Here is a 25,022-nt window from a genome sequence, read left to right as displayed (position 1 = left end):
CCTTGTAGGCTGTCAGCTGGAGGGTACCCACAGCTCTTAGAAACTGCCTGCATTTCTTCATCATGTGGGATTTCTCCCCGTGATACAACTCACACCCACACACAACCCCACATATTTAATTTTTAACCTCCAATTCCATTTCAACACCACAGTGTACCTTCTAGTCTTCCCCCTTCAATAGTGAGGAACCTGGATCCCATTATAAGTGCAAATATATTAATTTTCTCAAGCCTGGAATACACTGGAAGGTTGCAAGGGGGACAGAATATACTGTATGGGATTTGAATTTAAAAAAAGCAGGTCAGGAAAGATTTCATGACTCTTATAATTCACATTCCTTTTTTTGAGAATTTGATCATCATTGATTTATTTTTTTCTAGTTGTATGATCAAAACCTCAACAGTAGAGGTAGGTAAAAGTCAAATCATGCAGAACTTTGTAAGCCACATTAGAGAGTTTGGGTTTTATTCTAGTACGATGGGAATTGGAGGCCTTTCTGTTAGGCCTCCATTGCACATTTGTCTGTTGTAAATAGCATTAACAGCATTTTTAAAGTTATTTCCTGATAATGTTTATTATTTACTCAATCTTCAACTCATTCTAAAACAAGATTGGAGATGCTTAGGGCAATCCATACCAGTAAGTTAAAACATTAAAAAATCTATCAGATAGGGATAAAAAATAAAATGGAGCTGGGAAACAAGAGGTCAGGATGAGGTCACCTTTAAGAACTTTAAAGTTACAGAGGTTTGTTACAAATTTTATCTGAGATCTCTAGAGACTAGAACAGTTTGAAATAACTCATCCCCCAAACCACTGTGATAATGTTCACTTCAAATAACCAGCCTTCACAAGAACCCCCAATCTGCCATGCCAAACACAGAATTCAGACTCGCTAATGGCAGAATCCACGGATTGTTTTTCTTGCAGTAACTTTTCAGAAAACTCTCTGGTTTCTGATAATTTAACCCTTTCAGGTTAAGAGAAAAATGGACAGTTAGATAGTGCTTGTTTATTTAATGAAGGCAGCCAACTGAAGCAAACAATTCAAGCCAAAAATTCACTTCATTTTTTGTAGGAAAGTATAGTTTTAAATTATAACTGACCCTCTGTTAGGAGAAATGCATGGATTTCCGCAGGGAAAAACTGAGCACTGAGGACAAAGTCTTGAGTTCAGAGCACTGTAATCACACATCAGGATCACAGAACTCGCATTTTAAAATCTGATATAATTTATTGCACATTATTTCACATTCTACTCTTTGCTTACTTTTTGTTGGTTTGTGGTTACTTGCATACATCAGTAAAGTTTCAGAAAAACTATAATTATAGAAGGACAATTATTTAATGCAGGAAGGATAGACCATTGCATTAGGGGATTGGAAGACATTTTTTAAAGTTCTTATATTATCAATTTAATTATGCATTTCTATGTAGTAATACTCATTCTATGAGTAATGTCTAACATTCTTGCCAAGAATAGTTTGAAAGGACTTTGTTAAAAGTATGTCAGCTAAATCACTATGGGTATATCACTGCTAATGGTGTCGTTCACACGTTGTGAAACATACAACTCCATATTTAATTCTGCCCCCAAATTAGGTCATTGCAAAATACCGTTATTAAAACTGCAAATTGCGGGACAAGGAGATGGAGATGAGAACAAAGCAAAAGGAAGACACCAATTCTTTTTTGTAAAGCATGATTGGGATAGGACAAAATAGAGTAGGAAAGCTGAGCCCTTTGAAACGGATACTTTTTTGTGGGGTGTGTGTTAATTCCATTTAAATATAAATGACTAATAAAACTTGGGCTAACCAGTCTGCTCTGTACTATCCCCGGGTAGCGCCTGTGCTCTCTAACCTAATTGTACAGAGGCTCCCTTGTCTTCTGACTTCATACACAAACCATGATGATTATTTCAGTTTTACCTTTTCCTTTTCCCAGAAAATCTTGTTCCAGTCATAAAAAGGGAATGTTTGATGCAAAGACGCCTAATTTATAGTCATTTGTGGTTATTAACAACATAGTAATTACGGAAATGCCTTTGTTGGAAGTTACCCACCAGGACCCGCAAATCCGTGGCACACACCCCCGGGCGGCCTGGGCTCCCAGGAAGGTCGATCCCTGCACCTTCCAGACCCAAGCCCTGGGGAGGAAAGCGAGGCCGGACGGTCACTGTTCACTCAGACCTGAGAAAAGTCGCCAGGGTAGCAGCACCTCTTACTTTTGGTGGAAAGTTCCCCTAACCCCAGCTTTCAGGACTTGGGATGGGCGCACACATCGCGACTCTCCCTTTCTTACTGTGGGGCACTCTGCGAACACACCCACAGTCACCTCTGCGCGCTCCCCTGGAACCCGCTCAGCACACAGCGCACCCCAGCGGCGGAGTGGCCTCCTTCCAGCGGTGGCCACTTAGCTTCCGGAGAGCTCGCCAGTTGCCTCCGCCGCCGCCTTGGAATCTGGGGACCCGACAGACGGCGAGACCCAGTCTCCGCCCGACCCCAGGGAGGACGCGCGGCTGCTGCGCCTGCCCCACCCGCCACACCTGGGAGCGGTGATCACCAGGAGAGGCGGGGCGCGGCAAGAGGCTGGCCGGGTGCCGGAGCAGCTTCGCAGAAAGCCAGCCGGACCGGAGCAAGGCGGAGGGGGAGGGTCTCGGGGCAGAGTCCGGCTCCTCCGAGGGAGAGACCCCAGCTGGGGTGGAAAACGGCACAAACCAGCTGCACAGACGCTGGGCGCGGATCATGGAGCGGGCCAGCCCCGGCTCCGGGGAGTCGAAGCTGCAGCGGGACCAGGATTCCGTGGAAGCGTGGCTGGATGATCACTGGGACTTTACCTTCTCTTACTTTGTTAGGAAAGCCACCAGGTAAGAAGAGGACCCCTGGAAGACCCACCCAGGGCGCTGAGAGTGACCTGGGGGCTCATCTCTCTCCCTTACTGAATTTTCCTCTTCCTTTACCATTAAACGACCTCGGTTCCCAGGCCCTTTGCTTTTGAAGTAGGTCTTTGGTCCTGTTAGGGTGTAGAGACCTCGACTTTATGGCTAGTATAGTCGAAAAGCCCAAGCGTAGGATCCAACTTGCTCAAAAAGTTCAATGCAAAAATGTACATGCGGACCCCCCCTCCCACACACACACACACACACACACACACCCCGGCTGCCCCGGTATTCCCTGAGAGCAAGATTATTTACATACATCCGCGCTCGCGGGCCTTCCCCAGCCCTTCTTTAGCCTCCTAGTCCCCCTAAATCTCCTTAGCGAAACCAAAACAGTTTTTGAGCCCCTTCCCTGCGGCTCCGGAAGCACCATTTCCAACTCGGTCCCAGCAGCTCCGCTCCTCCCCCGTCCCCCCTCGCCCTGGCCCTTGGCGGGGCGGGGAAGTCGGGGTAGGGGCGAGACCACGAGGAGCCCAAAGGCAGCAATATGCCGGAATCTTCCCAGAGTAAGTGCTGTCGCCTTTTGTCCCTTTCCAGTCCCTTGCTTGGCCCGGCGCTTCCTTTCACTCTCTCTTGCTCCCAAGGCGGGGCCGCTGAAAGGGCTCCGCAGAGGGGTTCGCGGCGCGCACACAAAGGGCGCTGGGGAGGCGCGGCGGGAGCCGACAGCGGGGGGCTGACGGGTCCCGCGCGGCCCCAGCCGACCCCAGAGGCCAGCTCTTCCTGGTCGAGAGCCAAGCGCCGGGGCGGCCGCTGCCGAGGGCGGGGAGGAGGGCGCCTGTCCTTTGGGAGGTGGCTGCCCGGGGGGCAGTTGGGGCGCGCGTGGGAAACGCTCCCGTAGAGTTGGGGAGGAATTGAGGTTGAAGCCGAGGAAGGAGGAGCTGGAGCGGAGAGTGGAGGCGGGCGGATGCCCTGAAGCCTGAGGAGTTGGTGAGAAGCCGCTGGCGCGTGCAAAGGCTTCTCTACACGCGGACTCAGACTGACTCCAGGACGCGCCTCTTTGGAGAAGAGTCCCGAACCCGCCGCCGCCGCCTCCAGGCAGCGGCCGTCGGGCAGCTGGCGCTGGCTGCCTTGGCCGCCAGGAAAGCGCACTCCAGGCGGTGATGGTGGAGCGGCCGGCCGGGGCACGGCGCTGGGCTCCCACCCGCCGGCGCTCGGCCTCCGCTCTGGCGGGCGCTCCCCGCCAGGGGGCGGCGCAGCGCGGAGCGAGCGGGCGGCGGCGGGCAGCGGCACGGTGGCGGGGTCGGTAAGGGAGCAGGCTTCGAGTCACCGCCTCACCTGGGCACGTCGTCGCCCCCCGGCGCCTCCCGGAGTCCAGAGTCTGCGGAGGCCGCATGGTCTGCACTTCGAACTTCCTATGTTTGCTATGTTGCCCTTTGGAGACAAAACAAGGTAGTCCCTTCAGCATCCCCCCACTTCCCACTTTCCCTTGGGGGCGCGGGGCTGGATGCTGGCTGGTGGCGCCCAGCGGGGGTCGGGGGGCAGAGGGATGCTTCATTGAAAATGGACTGATATTTTTGTCTTCCTTTATTCTCTTACGGTGTATTACTTTGGGATTTTAGAAGGGGCTCTTTTTAAGGCAGTTTCTCCTAAACGAGTTTGTGTCAATTTCATCACTTTCGGGGGTTTTGGACAGAGGCGATAGCTTAGGGCAAATCTTATCTCTTCTGTTTAATTACTCCGCCCTCCTTTTAAAGTCCTCTTCCCCGCTTTGGCTGTCTTCCTTCAAAATCTGAATCTGGAGCAACCGGAGGATAAACCCTGAAAAGAAAAGTGGTTTCTTTTCAAAGGACAGTTTCCTGCGAGTTTGGGGTGAGGCACTAAGGCCATCTAGATCTGGAATTATTGATTGTTGTGGGCCCCCAGTTTTCAAAGGTCACCTGCTACTCCGAGGCCATCTGTCCCTAGTTTCCTTTCACCCTTGCACACTTCCACTTTTCTGCCCCCATTGAATGGGGAGTGGGCAGGAGAGCTGGGCTGATTTTTTTCAGTGTGTCAGGCTGTTCTTTGGAGATGTTCTGTAGGCAGATTATTAGTAGTTGAAAGAAAAAAGTGATTTGTCTTACAAATCAACATCAGTGTCCTCTTCTTTTTTTCCTTCTCTCCCTTTAAAGACAGAAACTTAGGATAGTTTGGTGATCTTTTTAAGTAGTCATACATAAGAACACTTCACTCAGAGCCTGCCAAATCTTTGAAAGTAACATTTTATTGGAAGTTAAATGGAAGGGGTTACATTTAATTTTCTTTTCACATTACTTTTTCTCCCAAGTAGCACGGGATTACAATCCTCATTTCTCAAAGTTACACTGTTCCGTGTAAAATTTAGATCATCTGAAACTCTATATAAAGACTTTCTTAGTTACGGTTTTTATATTATAGTTGATGTTGACAATAGGCTGACCACTTTCTATGACATGTATGTGTATATATATTCTTACATATTTCTAAGAGTTTATGTTGAGTAAAAGTTGGAAAACGAAAGTGTAAAATATTTAAGAGTAGTACAGGCCCTCATTAAGTATAAAGTGCTGAAAGTTGTCAGTTTAAAGAATATGATCTAAGAGCTTGTGTGTAGTCAGAGGTTCCTGTTTGGGCTTATATTTGGTGGCATTAACTAGAGATTTAAGATTGAGAGATTAGACAGTAGTTGATTATAAAAATTCCAAACTTCTAAACCCAGTGTGATTCATATGGTTGTGGTAAAAACTTATTGCAGACATTTTAACTTTATAGCTAGGATTTTTTTTTTTCTTTTAGCTAGAAGCTGTTACTTTGCTTTTATCCCTTTTGTTACACTCTGTAAGTGTAAAATGAGTACTGTATGTGATTCAGGACCCCATGAAACAGTTCTGTAGAAACATTTAACATGTTTTTAAATTTAAAATAAATTTGGATTCACTTAGATTGGCCATCTGTGCCGGTCAACAGGCATGTTGATGGAACTACTTCCATGCATGACATTCATGCATGCTTTTTTATCCTATCCCCAAACTGAATGATATGTACTCAGTAGTAGTCATTGAACAGAATGAAGGTTTCTGGCATCCCTAAATTCTCATTTAAATACCCGTGAATTTTGGTTGACCTTGAAAGCAGTTCGGCTGCTATATTACATTGTTTCCTATAGCTATCTTCAAATACAGAGCTAAGCACCTAGTTAAAAGCTACAAGCTTGGAGCATAGATGCTTTTTAGTAATCACAGCCTGTTTATGTGAATTTGAGTGTCAGTTGAACAATTCATAACATAATCTATTGGCATAAAAATTAATTGGAGACTAGTAAACTACAGCATATGGAAACTCCCACCCTCACCATTCTAGACAACTTTGCAGTTCTACCCGCCTGAGATACTGTGTTAATTAAGGGCTTTAATCTTCATGCATTTGCAAATGAAGGCTTCCGGGTGCTAATGCCACTTTAACAGCTGTTGTTATTCTTGACAGCATATTAAAATAATGTTACCTTTCATTAGTTACTAATCATTTCTGCCATTGTGGGTTATGTTTTAGATCATTTAGTATTGTAGGGGTAACGTGATTGACTTCTTATTGCTTTGTTTTGTACTAGGCAAAAGTTTGAGAATATTTGGCATATAATGGAAATAGGAGTTACTAATGAGGACCAGTTTTTATGACCGCTTGGATCAAAGTCCAGAAACAGAAGTTTTACACTTCCATGTAACTTTCTATGATAGACTTTTTATTTGACACTGCAAAACTGTGCTGAGTTAGTTGACATTCTGGGTCCTGTGTTTGAGACTTTTTTCTTTTCTCTTTCTTTCTTTCATATTTTTTTCTTATCTCTAAAAGCTGTAACATTTTTATTTGCAAGATATTTATATTAAAATCAGATGATGGATATAAAATAAATATTGCCATCCACTTTTTAAAAATACTGTTTCTGTAATTACATAGGAATATAATTGTCAATTTTCAGACAAATGATTTGTTAAGCATATTTTATTAAGCTGTCAGTAGTGTTGAAGATAATTAAACCCTGTGGTTATTGACTCAGTGTGACTTTAATATTATTTATAATATTTTTTATGATGGTAATTCTGATGCAGTAATGACCTTTTCTTTTTGTATTGTTTATAAACAGGGTTCATATGGTCAGCTTTAAGCTGCTTTTTTAGTGCCCTGAAAGTACTCATGTGTATCAGATTCTTTCTTCCTAAAAGAAGCTGTAGAAGCCCTTATAATGATGTTTCTCATTGCCCTTCTATCGCTAGTGTTCTCAGGGTTTCAAATTCAGATCCATTTTAGAGTCTGCAATGCAAGGTCATGATTCCTAAAAATGTGGTAGAATTAATGCAGTGGCAATTATTCATAGATGGATATCTCGAAATAAATCTATTTGCTTAGCTAACAAAAACTTAAGTAGGCATATAGTACAATTCAGTAGCTTTTTTTCAGATCTGTGAAAATGGCCGATATTTTCATAAGATCATGTTTTCAACACCTCAGGGTGTACAATTTTTAGCATTTTGAATATGGTGTGCAACAAAATTTTCTTTTAAAGTAATTCCACCTAAATATTTAAATATTTAAAATATCTGAAACTGGCTTTTAAGTTTTATAGGTGAAGTGTGTACCTTCATCCGTATCTGATTACAGAGAATGTCTTTCTAAGATACTCCCCTTCCTTTAGATTTGAAACACAAATTAACTTAGAACTTTGCTTGAACTTCCTAATGCATTTTAATAATGCTCAGGAAAGATTTCTTCCCTAATTGAAAAGGCTACACAGAACAGTTTGGTGTTTATTAGTTTATCCCCCAAACATTTTTCAACCTAATAATTTATTAAACCTGTAATTGTTATGTTGAGTTAGATTTGTTCTTTGTTCTCAGAGCTGGTTGTAGGATGACAACCTCTTCCTTGGATGAAAGCCTTTGGTAAGGACTGTAGGGCAATTAAATAAATCACTGAGTTGATTGATCGTGGAGGGTTGAAAAATGACTAATTTCTGAATTTAGGATGCAGGCTAGCTACTGACTTTGCAGGACTTCCTATGAAATTAATTTAGCTGGACAGATGTAGATTCAGTTGACCAGTGTTTACAGCTGAGTAGATTCAGTTGACCAGTGTTTACAGCTGATTGATGTGGTCTTGGAGATATCTGTTACATCAGGTTCTCAGTAAGAAGTGCCTGTGAGCTACATACCTAGGAATAAAAATTGAAGAAAGTCTTTCCAACCTGAGTCATTCATTTGATATTTAGCTCTGTAGTCTTATTTCCTGACTTGGTATTCCCATTTAATTTGAATTATGTATATTTTTTTCATGATGTAAGTGCTTTATTCATTTTCTTTAATTGGTAGGAATTTATACTTAACTGCTAACCAAATGTTTAAGGCAGGTAAGGCAAACTGAGTGTTAAGTTCTTAAGAATCATTTTGTTAGGGGGCATCTGCGTGGCTCAGTTGGTTAAGCGTCTGCCTCCGGCTCAGGTCATGATCTCAGGGTCCTGGGTTCAAACCCTGCATCTGGCTCCCTGCTCTGTGGGGAGTCTGCTTCTCTCTCTGCCCCTTGAGTGCACTCTTTTGCTTTCTCTCAAATAAATAAAATATTTAATTTTGATATGTATTCTAAAAAACTTTTAAACAGCTCTTAAGGATATCTATTTATTATTTCTCTGGTTTGTAGTTTGTACTGAACATGCTTTTTGAAGTATTGTGTGCCATTGTTAGCTTCTGTATTCTTCAAGACTTTTCCCTTAATTGTGAATTTTAAAATCAACCTTTTGCAAATTATCTTCTCTAAATAATTTTATTAAATCTAAACTTGGGAGAAAAAAGATCCCCCCTCTAGTATCATATCCCTAGTGATAACTGTGAAAAATAGCAATCATTATTTCTACTCTCTGTTGAATACATATGCCAAGGTTGTAAGAAAAGATCCTGATCTTTTAAGCAGATGAAATAATTAAAACACACACACACACGCACACACACACACACACACAGGATTTTTGAATTTAGAGTTAGAGGGGATCATGTAATCCAGTGTTTCTCAGACTTAAGTAATGTTCCTCTGTTAAAGGAAGACATTCCTCTTCATCTCTAGTATATTAGTTAGAAAGTGTTTGGCCATAAGTAACATAAACCCTACTTGAATTCATACAAAATTGACTTATAAGAGATTGTTTGGTTTTGAAATTCAGCTGATCAAATATTGTCAAGATTCTGCTTGTCTGTATATCTTTTTAATCTGGCCTTCCTCCAGTCCATCCATCCATCCGTCCGTTCTTCTTTCCTTCTTTCCTTCCTTCCATCCATCCATCCATCCATCCATCTACCCATTCATCCACCCATCCGTTTTTGGGCCCTGTGCTGTGTTGGCTTTATTCTTTCTGTATGCTTTCTTTATATGGTGGAAACTTTTTTTTTAAAGCTTTTATTTATTTGACAGAGAAACAGTGAGAGAGGGAACACAAGAAGGGGGAGTGGGAAAGGGAGAATCAGGCTTCTAGCGGAGCAGGGATCCCGATGCGGGGCTCGATCCCAGGACCCCAGGATCATGACCTGAGCCGAAGGCAGACGCTTAACGACTGAGCCACCCAGGCGTCCCTGGCAGGTTTTTCAGGGCAACTTTCTGTGGGTCTTAAAATTCTGATGTTAGAGAAATACCTTGTTATTTGTGTCAGTCCTCTCAAAATTACCCTGGCCTTGCTTGGGTTATGTGTCTGCTCTGGACCAATCACTGTGTCCAGAAGAATAAGGTTCTCCAAGTACTTTGTTGGGGCAGGTAACCCATAATGTGAAATGCCTTTGGGGGAGAGGGAATTCCCAAAAGAAAATGATATAGACACACCCACAAGTTCCAGATATCTACCATACCTAGTGTTGGACTTCCTTTTATTTAATGTTAGTTAAATGTGGAATTCTTAAGAGTAGATATAATTTAATCATAATTACGGCATTTTTCCAATTGTAATACCTAAATAAATTTGTAAGTTAACTATGAAATAAGAATGGTACATCTCCAGCCAGATGCAGTTTGACAGCACTTATTAAATCACCTTTGCAGAGTGAATATGGCCCTGACTGCCCAATAAAGGGTCTGGTGAGGTCAGCTCACCTTTGCTACAGCGGCACTAATGATGATTCACTTCTCCCACTGGGTCTGCTCAGTCACCAAGCTTTTATTCCGATAGCACAGCATACCAGCTTTTGGTTTGTAGTTGGTTTGAAAGCATATTTGCATATTAAATTTGTCTCTTTTTTATTTTCTCTTTATCCTAGAACCACTGAGCTGTAGTGTGATTGTAAACACAAATATAAACCTGCTAAAATTGCAGGACAGTGCGTGGTTTTAAGGTGGTCATCCAGTCTTTTATTCTTTCACCTTTTTGTTTTGTTTTGTTTTATTTTAATTATCATCAGTGTGAAAATGCAAAGTTAAGACATTTTCATAGAAAAATTACAGATCTTCAAAACATACTTGTTTGGGAGTCTCAGGCCTTCTCATACCTCAGATTGAAAAATGCCAATCTAGTGCAGTCTTCCCACATCTCAACTACAAAACAAATCAGTTTCGTATTTACAGCATAGATGTCAGTCAGTTATTATGTTTTCTTTCAGATATAAGTATGTTTTCCTTTAAGGAACATTTTTCACACATGTGATTGTGAATGCATGGAAAATAACAGAACATGTCTCTTTCAACTCTCGGTCAAATTTGAACGTAAAACCATATGAAGCAATTTTGTATTTTATTTATGTTTAGTCTCAGTTAACTTCTCAGATGTTTTCATAGCTGGAGAAAACTTGGAAATAGTAAATAACTTTAGGCAGAGCATTCATTTCCTTTCCATGCCAGATCCAGGAGAAGTAATCACTGTAACCTCTGGGTAGAGATTATTCGAGGCTATCACTTAGAGGTGCTCCAAATCTCCCCAGTTTCATTTAATAGCCTATTATAGTATAGTCATCTTTTCTTCATCTAAACCAGTGCCTCTCAAAAGGGATGCTATTGGGGTGCCTGGGTAGCCCAGTTGGTTACGTGCCTAGCTCTTGAATTCAGCTCAGGTCATGATCTCAGGGTGGTGAGATCGAGCCCCACGTCAGGCTCAATTCTGGGCGTGGAGCCTGCTTAAGATTCTCTCTTTCCCTCTCCTTCTGCCCCTCCCCTGCCTCTCTCTCCCCCCCAAAAAGAAAAGGGGAGGATGCTATTAGCATTCGGTGGTGACCTTTTTATGTTGTTGTGAGAGGCTGTTCAACACATTGCAGGATGTTTAACATCCCTGGGCCCCGGACATTAAATGCCAGAGCACCCCCATCATTATACCCCACATTTCCAAGTGCCCCCAAGGGCATATTACTACATACATACTGCTTGTGTTCTAATACTAAAAATACAGTATTTTGAACTATTTAATATTGTTTTATATTTCATAATAATCTGTTTAATATTGATTTCTACTGATGGTGGTTAAGGGCCCTAGGTAGGAAAAATCTTAGCTTCAACCCTAGAACTATCTCTTTAAAAGAGTATGACCTGGGGCACCTGGGTGGCTCAGTCATTTAGTGTCTGCCTTCAGCTCAGGTCATGGTCCCAGGGTCCTGGGATCCAGCCCCACATTGGCTCCCTGCTTGGCGGGGGGCCTGCTTCTCCCTCCCCCACTCCCCCTGCTTGTGTTCCCTCTCTCGCTGTGTCTCTGTCTGTCAAATAAATAAAATCTTAAAAAAAAAACAAAAACAAAGAGTATGACCTTAGGTGCTTTATCTGCCTTCTCTGTAAAATGGAGGTAGCATTTACTTCATAGGGTTCTTAGGAAATTTAAAGGAGATAATGCATATTTCCTTCTCTTTTTTTAGAGTGAATTTCAGTAGTTTACTATTGTACCTTGAGAATCATCAGCGGCTTAAATATTATCACAGATTTTGATAGTCATTCTTTTAATCTGGTAAATGGGAATTAGAACAAATGAACAGTGATTTTATAGATTTTAAGAGGCTGTATTTTTTACATGAAAATTAATGATTTGAATAGAACCATTTATGGATTGTGTGAGGTACTGGAAAGGGAATTGGAATGGGAGCCCAGACCTCCCTGTGTTGTCCCCAGCTTTGGGATTGGCCCAAATTAATAACCCTGGGCTTTAAAAAGTGGGAGAAGGCAGAGAAATTCATTAGTGAGTTTAAAAATCTCTCAGCTCTAAGCATTCTTTTTTTTTTTTTTTTTTTTAATTTATTTGAGAGAGGAGCTGCAGGGGGAGCTGCAGAGGGAAAGGGAGAAGCTGACTCCTCGCTGAGCAGGGAACCCAACACTGAGCCGATCCCAGACCCCCAGGATCTTGACCTCAGCCTCAGTGGAAGGCAGCTGTTTAACTGACTGAGCCACCCGGGCACCCCAGCTCTAAGCATTCTTGATTCTCACAAGGAGAACAGATTCTCAGATTCTCAGATTGAAGTTTCCTTCTTTAACTACTTTCCAAATATGAGTAGTGGATCCAGGTCAAATTATGCAAACAGTTTAACTACAACTATAAAACTAGGACCTAAGAGCAGGAAAAATATTTAACATTTTATTTATTTTATGTGAGTTATTTTTGTGTTTTTCCTACTGATAATTTTAGCAGATTTCCATATGAGTTTTTAACCATCCCTTTTCAGACAGGAAATTAGTACACTTTTCCTATTTCTGGTTTTAAAGTGATTAATTCACAGGACTTAACGAAAAAAAGCACTGGAGAGAAAGAAAAAAGGATGACGTTTTAATAGTAAACTTAAAAACATGAGAATGCATTGTGTTTTGTGCATTACTCAGGGCCTGCAACTTTTTACTCTATTTTATCTGAGGCACTGTGCAAATTTCCCCAAATGATACTACTCAAGGACTTGCTGCATAGCCCTCCAGAAAGCCCAGGCTTCAGCCTACTAAGAGAATTTCCTCAATTGAGCCCCTTAGGGTAGGAACTAAAACAGACCACTTTAGTCTCCAAATCTGTAGCAGAGTGTTAAAGTATTATTTTGTCTAGTATTAAAACCATACTCCAGTTTAGAATTATGATTATTATGAAATATTGCTGTGGTTTTCATTGTAGGTAATTAGTTATATATTTTCTCACATTTGTTGTCAGTTTTATTTTATCTTTGATACTTTGACAAAAAAAAATCATCCCCAAATCTCTAATTTATTTTTGTAAAAAATTAATTTTTAAGTAGTAATGGAAAAACAAGTTATGTTCTTGCATTTCTTTTTCTAAACTAAATGTTCAGCTCTTTATTTTTATATATTATTCAGAAAATTATGTCATGTAATGTAGTTATTAGTCTAGGGAGTCTTAATGTTTTTTCAGTTCTAATTTGAGAAAATACGTTAAACCAACTATTTTTTTCATATAAGTGTTTCTGTAGAGACATTAGTGCTTTTAAACTAGGAGCTTTAAGAAGAAACAGTGGCTAACATCTAGTTATTCTGTACAAGCCTACTGAATAAATTATTTTTATTTTTACAAAAAATCGCTTTTGGGGGCACCTGGGTGGCTCAGTCGGTTAAGCGTCTACCTTCGGCTCAGGTCACAATCCCAGGGTCCTGGGATCAAGCCCCGCGTCGAGCTCCCTACTCAGCAGAGACCCTGCTTCTCCCTCTCCCTCTGCCTGCCGCTCTGCCTACTTGCGCTTTCTCTCTATCTCTGTTAAGTAAATAAATAAAAATCTTTTTAAAAAAATTAAAAAGAATCACTTTTGAAGATACACTCGATTTAATAATGTTTGATTATCTCAAAAATAATAACTATCATGTATTAAACATAGAGTGTGTGTGTCCCAAATTCTATGCTGTCACTTTATATGCATTATCTCCTTTAATTTTTTTAGAAGATTTATTTATTTATTTATTTATTTATTTATTTGAGAGAGAGAGTGTGTGTGTGTGCATGGGCAGGGAGAGGGGCAGAGGGAAAGGGGGAGAGAGAGAGAGAATCCTCCAACAGATTCCCGGCTGAGCATGGAGCCCAACACAGGGCTCAATCGATCCCTGAGATCATGACCTGAGCCGAAATCGAGAGTCAGCTGCTTAATGGACTGAGCCACCCAGGCGCCCCTCCTTTAATTTTCTTAAGAACCCGAGGAAGGTTTGTCATTATCTCCATTTTATGGAGAGAGTGAATAATGTACCTAAGGTTTTACTGTTAGAAAAAAGTAGCTCTGGGGTTGAAGCCTAAGTCTGTCCCACCTAGGGCCCTTACCCACCAGGCTCTACTGAAGTTTAGTGTCAGCGGTAAAAGAAGCAAAGCAAAGGCTCATAGATTTAATGTCATGTGGACTCCAGGAAAATGTTCAGGTTTCTCCTAGGGCCATTTAATGTGCATGCACATTACTAAACGATGTGCCTAGAGACTTTGCCCAAGGGGGTTTAGTTTCCATATATAATTTTAGAGTATAAAAAGTGGGAACTCTCAAATGACATTTTAAAATAGAGTGGCTGAATATTTGGGTACTAGGCCATCACAATTATATTTTTAGTATTAGAACACAAATACCGTAAGTACAGTATATTTTCAAAGAATTTTTATCTTTTGTTACATTATTTTAGGCAAGAGTACAAAACACATTAAACTTAGTTGCTCCACAATTAGGTTTCATCTAATTGTATTTTTAACTTATGACAGTTACTGTGTTTATATCACAATTTTACTTTGCCTTGTAAATTTTTCTTTTTTCCGTAGTTTTTTTTTTTTTTTTTTAAGATTTTATTTATTTATTTGACAGAGAGAGACACAGCGAGAGAGGGAACACAAGCAGGGGGAGTGGGAGAGGGAGAAGCAGGCCTCCCACTGAGCGGGGATCCCGATGCGGGGCTCGATCCCAGGACCCTGGTATCATGACCTAGGCCAAAGGCAGACGCTTAACGACTGAGCCACCCAGGCACCCTTTTCCGTAGTTTTCTAGATGGCAAGAAATATTGTATAAAACCTAGACAAAGTGTTTTAATCATTTTTCCCTTTCAAGACATCTGGAATATTAAATACATATTTTAAGGCAGTTCTGTCTTTTTCAAGATTCATTTCGTAAGATGAATGAGCACTTCAACTCCACTGCATGGAGTCGTTATGGACCCAGATGTCTGTGTGTGTCTGTGTGTCTTTTGCTACCCATATTTGAAATACTATGCAAGAGTTTACATCCCTCTGTCCTGTCAATAAGTTATGCATTTCCTATTTAATATTTTTAGATAGAAGGCATTTGGAGGAAGCTGTGACATGTCTAGATTAGTGGAAAATTTCTAGAACACAAACTATAAATTGTAGTTTTCTTTCCTGTGATAGGTTTCTAATAATCTTGAGTGAAAATGAAAAATTGGAAAAGGAGGAAGAGTTTTGATTCTTAACAGAGTATGTGCCTTACAGTTACCTTTCATTTTTTCAATGAGGATTGCTAATCAACTTAATAATATTTTTAGAAAGAAGATGAAGTGTACCCAATATACAAACTTATATCTATTTAAATATCCATAAAAAAGGTATTACTAGGTTTGAACCATTAATTTAAATCATTAAGTTAGTTGACTGTATCATTTTAAGAATGATACACTTTTCATCTACTTAAAAAATGTAAGTACACAGGGCTCTGCCATGTTGATAATTTTGAGGAAATAAACTCTGTTACAACCATTGTAAAAAATGACAATTCACCTTCTAAGTTTTCTCCCCACCCCCAATTTTTTTTATCTTTTTTATCATTCACGAATGAATGAACTTGGTCATCCCTCTGTGTATTCCTAAAGATGCAAAATGTCCAACTAGGAATATCCAGCTCAGCCTTTTCCTGCAGCAGCTGCTAAAACCTGGCTTCCTGGCCTTTTGGGTGCATGAACTCATTTAATTTTGTAGGGCACTCCACCTACTTTGTGACACCATTTTGAAGAGTACAGTGCTGGTAGTGTTATAAAGAACCTCAGTAAAATCAAAATGTGTTAAACATTATTCTTCATGACACGGACTTTTAAATCAAATTGCCATTGAGGCATGAGCAGTTGGGGTGCAAGAGTCTTCCCTAAAGTAGAATATTAAGATAATAAACTTCTGATCGGATTCATTAATATTTAAAAAGATTTGAAATTTAAAATTCAGGTCACATTTATGACAACTCATGGCAAGTTTTTGACAACTGCCATTTGGCTTTATTTCCTTTCATCTAATTAATGTCAGTCTTCTGGGCTCTTTACTTGCTCAGTGTGGGAAAGAGTCCCGTTGTGAGCCTGAGCAGAATCTAAGGTATATACAAGTTTGAAAGCACAGATGATATTCACATTGTGTTACCTGAGAGGAATAACTCCCAGCATTGATGTTGGTACCCTCCAGGGTTTCTCTAGTTATTTTAAGACATACTGTGAAAGTTAAAAACAAACAAACACAAACGATATTTAATTTACCCATTTAAGAAAAGCGTATAATACAACTCATTTACGAGGTAAGAAATTCTTTGTGTCATAAAATAAGGAAGGATATAAGTGACTGGAAGGATCATAAAACAGATTTTGGTAAAGAGAGAAGGAATGATTTGGATGGGATGTTAAACATCAGGATCTTGTCATCGAATATAAATTCTTGGCACCAATTTTCACTGCATTTTCCTTGGTCGTGGCTTGATTTCAAGTGTCTAGGGCCTGTTAGCTTTTGTTAACAGCCTTGTAAAATGAAGTCAACTGAAAAACTTCAAGAGGGCCGCCCTGGTTTTGATTGCTCCCAGCTTTGCCGGGCAGTTAGCAAGGACATGCTTATCCACGAAAGCAGAGGCCCTAACTTATTAGTGCTTGTAACACAGGGTCAGAATACGTTGCAGCACTTGTGTCTCTTTCCTGCTTTTTGCTCAGATGGTTAGGCTGCAACTTGTCTAGAGTTATGATAGAACTCATCTTTTTGGAGGAGGGAAAAACTTCATGGGATTCTATCAAGAATGGCATTCTGTAGTATCTGCTTTGGCCAAGGGCTTTGAGCCATCAGGATGCCTGTAGGCAGCCTGTTTCCAGACCCTGTTAGCCCACTCAGCCTGTGGGTTTGTACACCAGGAACACCTTTTCCCCCTCATCCTTTGTCTGATTCTTAGAACTTTATGAAGAAATGAACAGCCACCGCTCCCTACCCCAGCCCTGCATCTCCATTGGAACGAGTGCTAAGGGTACAGGAGAGCGAAATCTTCAAAATATGGAGGAGAGTTTGAAATGCTTTTACAAGCATTTTCTAATTTGACTCCTGTATCTGCCCTGAGCGGTGAGTGAAGGAGTAAGGAGGTCCTTCTCCCATTTAAAAAAGAGGAAGCGAGGGGCAAAAGGACATTGAGTTGACTGACCTAATGATCACCCAATGGCCTGTTGAGAAAGTCATCCTTTGGGCGGGGGGCGGTCTTCATGGCCTTTTAATACAGCTGCCTGTGTTTACAACTGAAAGACTGGAAATCCAGAGAAATTTTAAGTGGTTCAGCCTCACATCTGTGTAGTCTTATAGCTGAAATAGCATTACCTTCTGATGGCCTGTTTGGTATTCTTGACTTTAAACCCTGCTGAAGACAGCACCTTGCACTTCATCAAGAAGTCAGAACAGGTGGCATTTTCCCTGTTTTATAGAAGATGAAGTCGAAACTCAGGAAGAAATTGTTTGCTACTGGTCATACAATTCATTGGTAGCAAATGCTTAGATTAGATTAGAATTTAGGACTCCCCAAAACTTAGCCCCTTGATGCTTTGTAGTCCCAAGGATTTTTAGCAGTTAGTCAGTCCCTCTTTTATGAGTCAATTATAATTTGTTTATTCTCTATTAAATGCATGGTGTGGTTTTGAGAGTAAAATCAAAGAACTTGGTTTACAGAGGAATTTTATACTGTAAATTATTAATCTGTACGCTTTCCAAAGGTTCGGTTATCATACACAGGATCACAGTGTGGTAGTCCTTTGTGCTCTTTTGATGATAAAATTTGAGTTAGTGGGACGCCTGGGTGGCTCAGTCGGTTAAACGGCTGCCTTCGGCCTGGGTCGTGATCCCAGGGTCCTGGGATCGAGTCCCGCATTGGGCTCCTTGCTCAGCGGGGAGCCTGCTTCTCTCTCTCTCTCCCTCTGCTTGTGCTCTCTCTGTCAAATAAATAAAATCTAAAAAAAAAAAAATTCGAGTTAGTGCTTTGATAGCCTGGAACTCATTAGTATGCGATATAGAACCTACCTTTTCTTTGTTGTCTGTCTGCCAACAATTTCAGTTGGGGAAAAGAATATAGAATGAGTGGTGTGGTCAGAGGAAATACAGGATACCCAGTTAAATTTGAATTTCAGATACCACTCAAACTAAAAAATTATTCATTGTTTATCTGAAATGCAATTTTAACTGGGTGTTCTGTATTTTTATTTGCTAAATCTAGCAACCCTAAGAATGACTCTTCTCTTGAACACATTCATGATACATTTTTTTTTTCAGTGCATTGGTTTTTTTTATAAAACACGACCTGGTTTCAGAGAAACAGACATGGGATTCAGTCAGATTTTTTTCAGGACACTACCCTAAGAATCTTTATCCTCCGAGTCCTTTGAGACAGTTTTTACCTCAGTGGCTTAATGTGCCATCTTTTTATGATCTGAGTGCAAAAAATTAAGTTAGAGGATGTGTTACTGTATGTGATCTTATTCTCTCCATGCCTTGGATGCTTGAATTTGAGTTTGACTCTTTTCGTATGCAGCTAGAAGTTTACAGAGTGCCTCCTTCATGATAAGCATTGATGTTCTAGGAACATTTATATTCTTACAGGCCATAAGACTTGGAAAAGGAGACCTGGATTTGACTCCTGATATTGCTACCAAATAGAATGTCTTTGGTTCAGCCATTTTAATTTAGCTTCATAATTTAGAAAGCAGGATTGTTAATGCCTGCCTTACCAGGTTTAAATAAAATGGTGCCCCCTGTTTTTTCCCAGTATCATTCATATACGTACTTTTCAAAATCCCACAAAATCAAGGAAGAGAAGTGAAAATAGAGATCCGATCCTAGCCACAGGAGTGATTTGTCCAGTCAGAATTACCATCTAGGTTTCTTGAATCCCATCTGGTACTTTTTACCCTGATATCTGACATGTTCACAGTCATCTTTTCCATCTTTATTCATTTATGTGCATTTACATTTAACTTCTTATGATGGCAAAATCCAATATGTATATAAGTTAACTCCTGAACACAACATAAACTTCAATTCTGGAGGAGTGGTCACTGGATGGTTTGCTTGGGGAGCTCAGTACTCTCTGGCTGGTGCCCAGCATAGTGCCCGACATACTCAGATCTTTGCCTTAGGAGAATAACTCATTTTATAAAAAAAAGGGATATTTAAGCATGAATCCAATCAAAATGGAAAAAAAATCAGTGGAAAGGATTTGATTGGAACTATATCTGGAAAATGGAACCACAGATTATGACAGTAAATTAATCTTGTCCTAGGTTTAATAAAATTTATATTATGATGAAAATTCCATGCTAAATTTTAGAGTAAACAATTTTTAACAAAACATAATCAATTAACTTCTCCGTGTTTGACTTTTACAACAGGGTTAGAGAGTCTTCTTTGTTTTTCTTCAAAAAACAGTTTTTCAAATTAAATTTTTGAATGTTTCATCAGTTTTTTCAAGGACATTTCTTAGTCTTGAATATAATTATTTAAATAAAATTCTCTTTTCAAGTATCTGTTATGTCATTTTCCTTGTTGATTCTTTCTTGATTTGTTACCTGGTCTTTAATTGGGCATAGCCCTTAATTGTCAGTGGCATTGTGTAATATTGTAATTGTCATGTAATGTAATATAGTTATAAAAAAATAGTATTGTAATGGTTCTCCAACATTACTTTGCTCTACTTCTAGAAATTCTGTATCTTATATAAGAATTTGAATTTTGATTTGCAGGTTATATATTTGTATAGAGACTGAAATATTAAAAGATTATTGGGAGAGGATTGATAGTCTTAAGAGGAAAGGCTGACTTCATATAGCCACCTAGGTCATACACTGCAAAACTTCAAGGGATGTGTGAAGAGAGAGAGGTGTGAGAAATGATTTAATTTTATTTGTGGGTTGATATTATGATAACGTATGTTTTCCTGCATAAACATATAACTACAGGGACTCAGATAATCAATAATGTGGTCATGAGAAACCCCTTCCCCTATGACTGGTGGTTAATAAAAATTGTTGATTGAATGAGTAAATGTACAAGATCTGCTTTTCCTGTATAATTTAAGTTCATCTCACCAAGAAAGTAACTAGAAACAAAAACACTTGAGACAAATACAGTAATAAAAAACATATAACAAAGAATTTTTAAGCACTGGCTCTATTTAAGATATATAGTAGGCCCTGCAGGTTATGTGAGGATAAATTAACCATAGTCAGGTATGAGGCTTACATCCAAGAGGTGAAAAATATTAATAGTTAAACCACAGTGTTGATTCTCTGTAACAAATATACCAGCATTCAGATATTCAAAGACTATTGTCCCTTTTGGCGTAATTTAGGAGCTTTACTTCTTGATCCATTCACTTCACTCAAGAATTATTTATTGTAGACAGACTATGAGACAGGCATTTTCCAAGACAGACAAGTAGCTCTGATGAAATTTACATCTGGTTGGAGGAGACAGACAATAAAACAACAGATTAACAAACAAGAAAAATAACCAGTAATAAGAATTTAGGTGCTGGGAGGTGAGAACCTCATGTGTCAGAGGCCCCTCTAGGTGGCATGACCAGAGAAGACCTGTCTGAGTGGAGGATGTAGAAGCTGTGATCAACCAGACATAAGTGAGGTGAGAACATTCCAGACTGGGGGCAGGTAGAGCTTGGGGGGCTTGAGGAGCACCAGGGAGGCCAGCCTGGGCAAGTGGAACTGTGGTAGGGGATTAAAAGAGTTTGGGTTTTGTTTTCTATTCACTGAGAAGCCAAGTAGGATAATTACGATGTGAAGATATACTTTGTTTAAAGATTTCTCTGGCTGCTGTGGGGAGAATGGATTGAAAGGGGGCAAGTATAATACAGAGAGACCAGTGGGGCACTGTGGCCATAGTGGAACTGGACCAGGATGTAATGCAAGAGGTAGAAATGAACAGATTGGGATATAAGGTTTGGGGAGTCACATTGACAGGACTTGGCTTAGATGTGAGATTTGAAGGTAACAGAAATTTAGGGTAAGTCCTAGATGTTGCTTTGAGTAACTAGGGAGGTGATAGTGCTCTTTATTAATATGAGGAAAGCTGGCAGGGAGTGAGATTGGAGTAAGATGATGGGTAGGGCATTAGGAATTCTGTTTTCACCATTTTAAGTTGCCTTAAGTTGTTTAGATATCCTCATGGATTTGTCAGGTAGATATTTTGATTAAAAAACAGTTGATCACCACTTTCCAATAAGAAGATAAGAAATAAATTGGACTAAATTTTAGGATGGTAGCTGAAATCATTCAAATGCCTATTTTTATATTGATTTAACAATTTAAGTTACATGTACATATCTTTAAATCACATAAAGTATGTTAATTTAGATATAGTGCTTTTTTCCTATCTACATTTTACAAAACAATTTTATTTGGAAACTTCTTGTACATTTTTGACAGCTTCACATGCATTTTTTAAATCAATGTCTTTGGCACCGCTACTGCAATTTTGGGGGGTTATGTAAGTGTTTCTTCTTAAAGGATCTTTGAAAGGCTTTTTATAACTGTATCCAACACTTGAAATTCTGAGGTCGTCCTGATAATATCTGTTATTATTTTTTTTTTTACCCATTCCATTCTAGACTGGCACTATTTCAGAGTAATAGATATTTACCAAATAATACATTGTTGTTCAAAACAAAATAACCAAGGGAATATCTCAGAAATGGAAAACGTAGTAGAGATTCAGAAATAAGTCAGCCTTTTCTTTTTCCTTCTGTATTCTTCTTTTTTCACTTAATAAATTATGGAAATTATTCACAGCGGTACATACAACCATTTCTCAAGGACCGCCCTACTATTCCATTGTATAAATGTATCATTATGTATTTACCCAGCCTTCCAGTGGTGGTACGGGTAGCTTGTTATCTTTGCTATAACAAACAGGGCTATGGGAAATATGGGGACACTAATTTTGCCACATGTGTAGAATCTCTGGAACAAGGATAAATGCATTTTAAAATTTGTTAGATATTGCCTGTTTGCCTCCAACGAGGTGGTAACAGTTTTTCCTACAGCCAAGAAGATTGAAGAGTAGTATACCAACACCCTCCAAAATAGTGCATTGTCAAACTTTTTTTGTCCTGGCCTTTTAGTGAAAATAATCAATATGTCATTGGAGAGTGGGGATTGCATTGCTTTTATTATGGGCAAATTCTTTTAAATATCTTCAATGATAGCAAGTTTTTGTCTTTTGAAGGTGAATTTGAGTTTTGGGAAAAGTCAAATCTTATGCATATGAGATTAAGTTAACTGTTACTCTAGGGTTTTTTTTTTTTTTAATGTTTTTGTGGGTTTTTTGTTTTGTTTTGTTTTGGTTTGGGTTTTGTTCGTTAGTTTTGAGAGGAAGGCTAAGTGAAAAACAAGATCTAACTTTGAGAGAAAACGAATATCCTTATTTACCTTATGAATTTTCTTAGAAATTAGTTTCAAAAGAAGAGCTCCAAAAATGTCTGAAGTAATGGTACTATCAATTGGTATAAGATTACAATTTTGCAAAGGGAATCATTTGAATTGAATAATCCTTCTGATGTGTATGATCTGATGTTTGTTTAAAAAAAAATCACCCACCATGAAGCCTTTAACTCAAGTGGATTTCTTTAACAGAGAGGTACATTAAAAACAAATAATTTAAATTTTCTTGGACTAAATTTTTAAAATTAGGTATTCCTTACTTTTTAATTTTCTTCCTTTATACCAGGAGTTAGATAATCTAGAAGAAGACATAATTTTTACCATTATTGAACAAGCGTTATTAGGATAATATTTACAGAAGTCTATAATCTTTCTACATACCAGATCAAATTGTTTGTATTTTCCCCCTTCTAAATCTAATCTGTATATAGCAATATAGATAAAATTATCTAAAATTAAGCATATTATTAGCTAGCCAAATTTAGATAAATATTTGTTTTAAATTTTCAAATATTTAACTTCAGAACAAGTTGTATGTTTTAGACAGCGAGTTAATTTTTGTATTTGTTTTCCTAAGACTGTTGTCAAATCTAGTGTCTTTTATGCTAATGCAAACTGCTTTTGAGAGAAGCAGACTTGATGCTTTATGCATTGCAAATCAGATATCTGAAAATCTATGTGTATAGGCATCAGACTTGATTAAAATGTTCATTGAAGCAATTGTTCTTTACAGGTTTTCAAAATAAAACTCTTAAATAAACCACCTTGTTTTTATTTTCTATGAAAAATTGAATAATTATCTAATCAGTTTGCCATGAGAGAATTTTTAGCAGCTCTCAGGGATAGCCCCTTTCTTTCTTAAATGTGTACTATGTCTGCATTCTGTTCTGCAGAGAAATGGTCAATGCCTGGTTCGCTGAGAGAGTCCACACCATCCCTGTGTGCAAGGAAGGCATCAGAGGCCACACAGAATCTTGCTCTTGCCCCTCGCAGCAGAGTCCCCGTGCAGATAGCAGTGCACCTGGAACACCAACCAGGAAAATCTCTGCCTCCGAATTTGACCGGCCTCTTAGACCCATTGTTGTCAAGGATTCTGAGGGCACTGTGAGCTTCCTCGCTGACTCAGAAAAGAGGGAACAGATGCCTCTAACCCCCCGAAGGTTTGATAATGATGAAGGGGACCAGTGCTCAAGACTCTTGGAATTAGTGAAAGATATTTCTAGTCATTTGGATGTCACAGCCTTATGTCACAAAATTTTCTTGCATATTCATGGACTTATCTCCGCCGATCGCTATTCGCTGTTTCTGGTCTGTGAGGACAGCTCCAATGACAAGTTTCTTATCAGCCGCCTGTTTGATGTTGCAGAAGGTTCAACGCTGGAAGAAGCTTCAAATAACTGTATCCGCTTAGAATGGAACAAAGGCATTGTGGGACATGTGGCAGCACTTGGTGAGCCCTTGAACATCAAAGATGCTTATGAGGTAAATAGGGAATCATTGAGACAGGGGAGCGGGGTGAGGAGGAGAGGGTGTGGAACACGGGACACCTGCTGTGAATGGGGGGGTGGGTATTTCAAACTGAGATGTAATAGGATCACTGAGATGTAGTAATTTGCATACTTACTTGTATGCAAACTGGTATGTGTGGTAAGAACTCTCCCTCTCTTACTTATTTTTAAAAAGATTTTATTTACTTATTTGAGAGAGAGAGAGAGAGCGTGAGTAGGGGGAAGGAGAGGGAGGGGGCAAGAATTTCAAGCTGACTCCGTGCTGAGCACAGAGCCCCACTCGGGGTTCAGTCCCACAACCCTGAGATCATGACCTGAGCCCAAACCAAGAGTCGGACCCTTAACCAACTGAACCACCCAGACGCCCCAGAACTTTTCCATCTTTTAAATGAGTTTCTTTACTGGTGCTTGAGTCAAGGATATGGGCATAGAGAAATCTTGTCTTGTTTTTCTCCTTCATGATAATTTCACATAGCTCACGTCACAGTTGTATTCTCTTCTCTTTTTACCTGCTGACTATACATATCCTTATCTGTTATCTCCACGTGAACTTCCGAGGATTTTACTGAGATTCTAAAATGCTAGGTCTAAAAACTGTCAAAAAAACCAAACCAGTAGTCTTTTTCCATTCATTTGTTCATTCATTCAAATTAATTATATTCATTTATTTGAAGTCCCATTGACACGAAAATCTGATTTTCTTTCTTTTCATCCTCTCTTTCATTTGTTTCGTTAAATAAATTTATGTCTTCAAAAAATGGAAATCGTTGCTGTAAAATATTTCAGTGGAAATATTTGGTATTCTTCCAATTTTGCTGTAATTATATATAGGTCTCTAATTACGGACTTAAAGATTACACTATATGATTCTTCAGATTTCCCATTTTAAATGATCTTTTTTATTAATAGAATTATGTTTTTTAAAACAAGGCATCTTAACGGAATGACACTGTGTTTACCAGGTTTTTCTAGCACCTTGATAGAAC

The 25,022-nt window shown here is 39.4% G+C and overlaps 1 protein-coding gene across 3 annotated transcripts in view; it reads left to right on the top strand.

Annotated features, from left to right (window-relative positions):
* The first annotated feature begins 2,404 nt into the window (after positions 1–2,404).
* PDE5A (phosphodiesterase 5A) overlaps positions 2,405–25,022 on the top strand; it is a 143,279-nt gene continuing 120,661 nt past the window's right edge. Inside the window, exons 1-2 of one of the 3 annotated variants that reach the window (XM_032401105.1) lie at positions 2,405–2,869; positions 23,422–24,010. In XM_032401105.1, coding sequence (XP_032256996.1) covers positions 2,748–2,869; positions 23,422–24,010 — 711 coding nt within the window. In that variant the 5' untranslated portion in view covers positions 2,405–2,747. Of the gene's footprint in view, positions 2,870–3,333; positions 3,448–4,160; positions 4,331–23,421; positions 24,011–25,022 lie in introns of those variants that run through there. The other 2 variants (XM_032401107.1, XM_032401106.1) reach the window with 2 other exon arrangements.

This window comes from Phoca vitulina, unplaced genomic scaffold (genome assembly GCF_004348235.1).
Source record: "Phoca vitulina isolate PV1807 unplaced genomic scaffold, GSC_HSeal_1.0 scaffold3, whole genome shotgun sequence".
Taxonomy (NCBI): Eukaryota; Metazoa; Chordata; class Mammalia; order Carnivora; family Phocidae; genus Phoca; species Phoca vitulina.
Note: the sequence above shows the minus strand (reverse complement) of the source record. Positions and strands in the feature narration are given on the sequence as shown.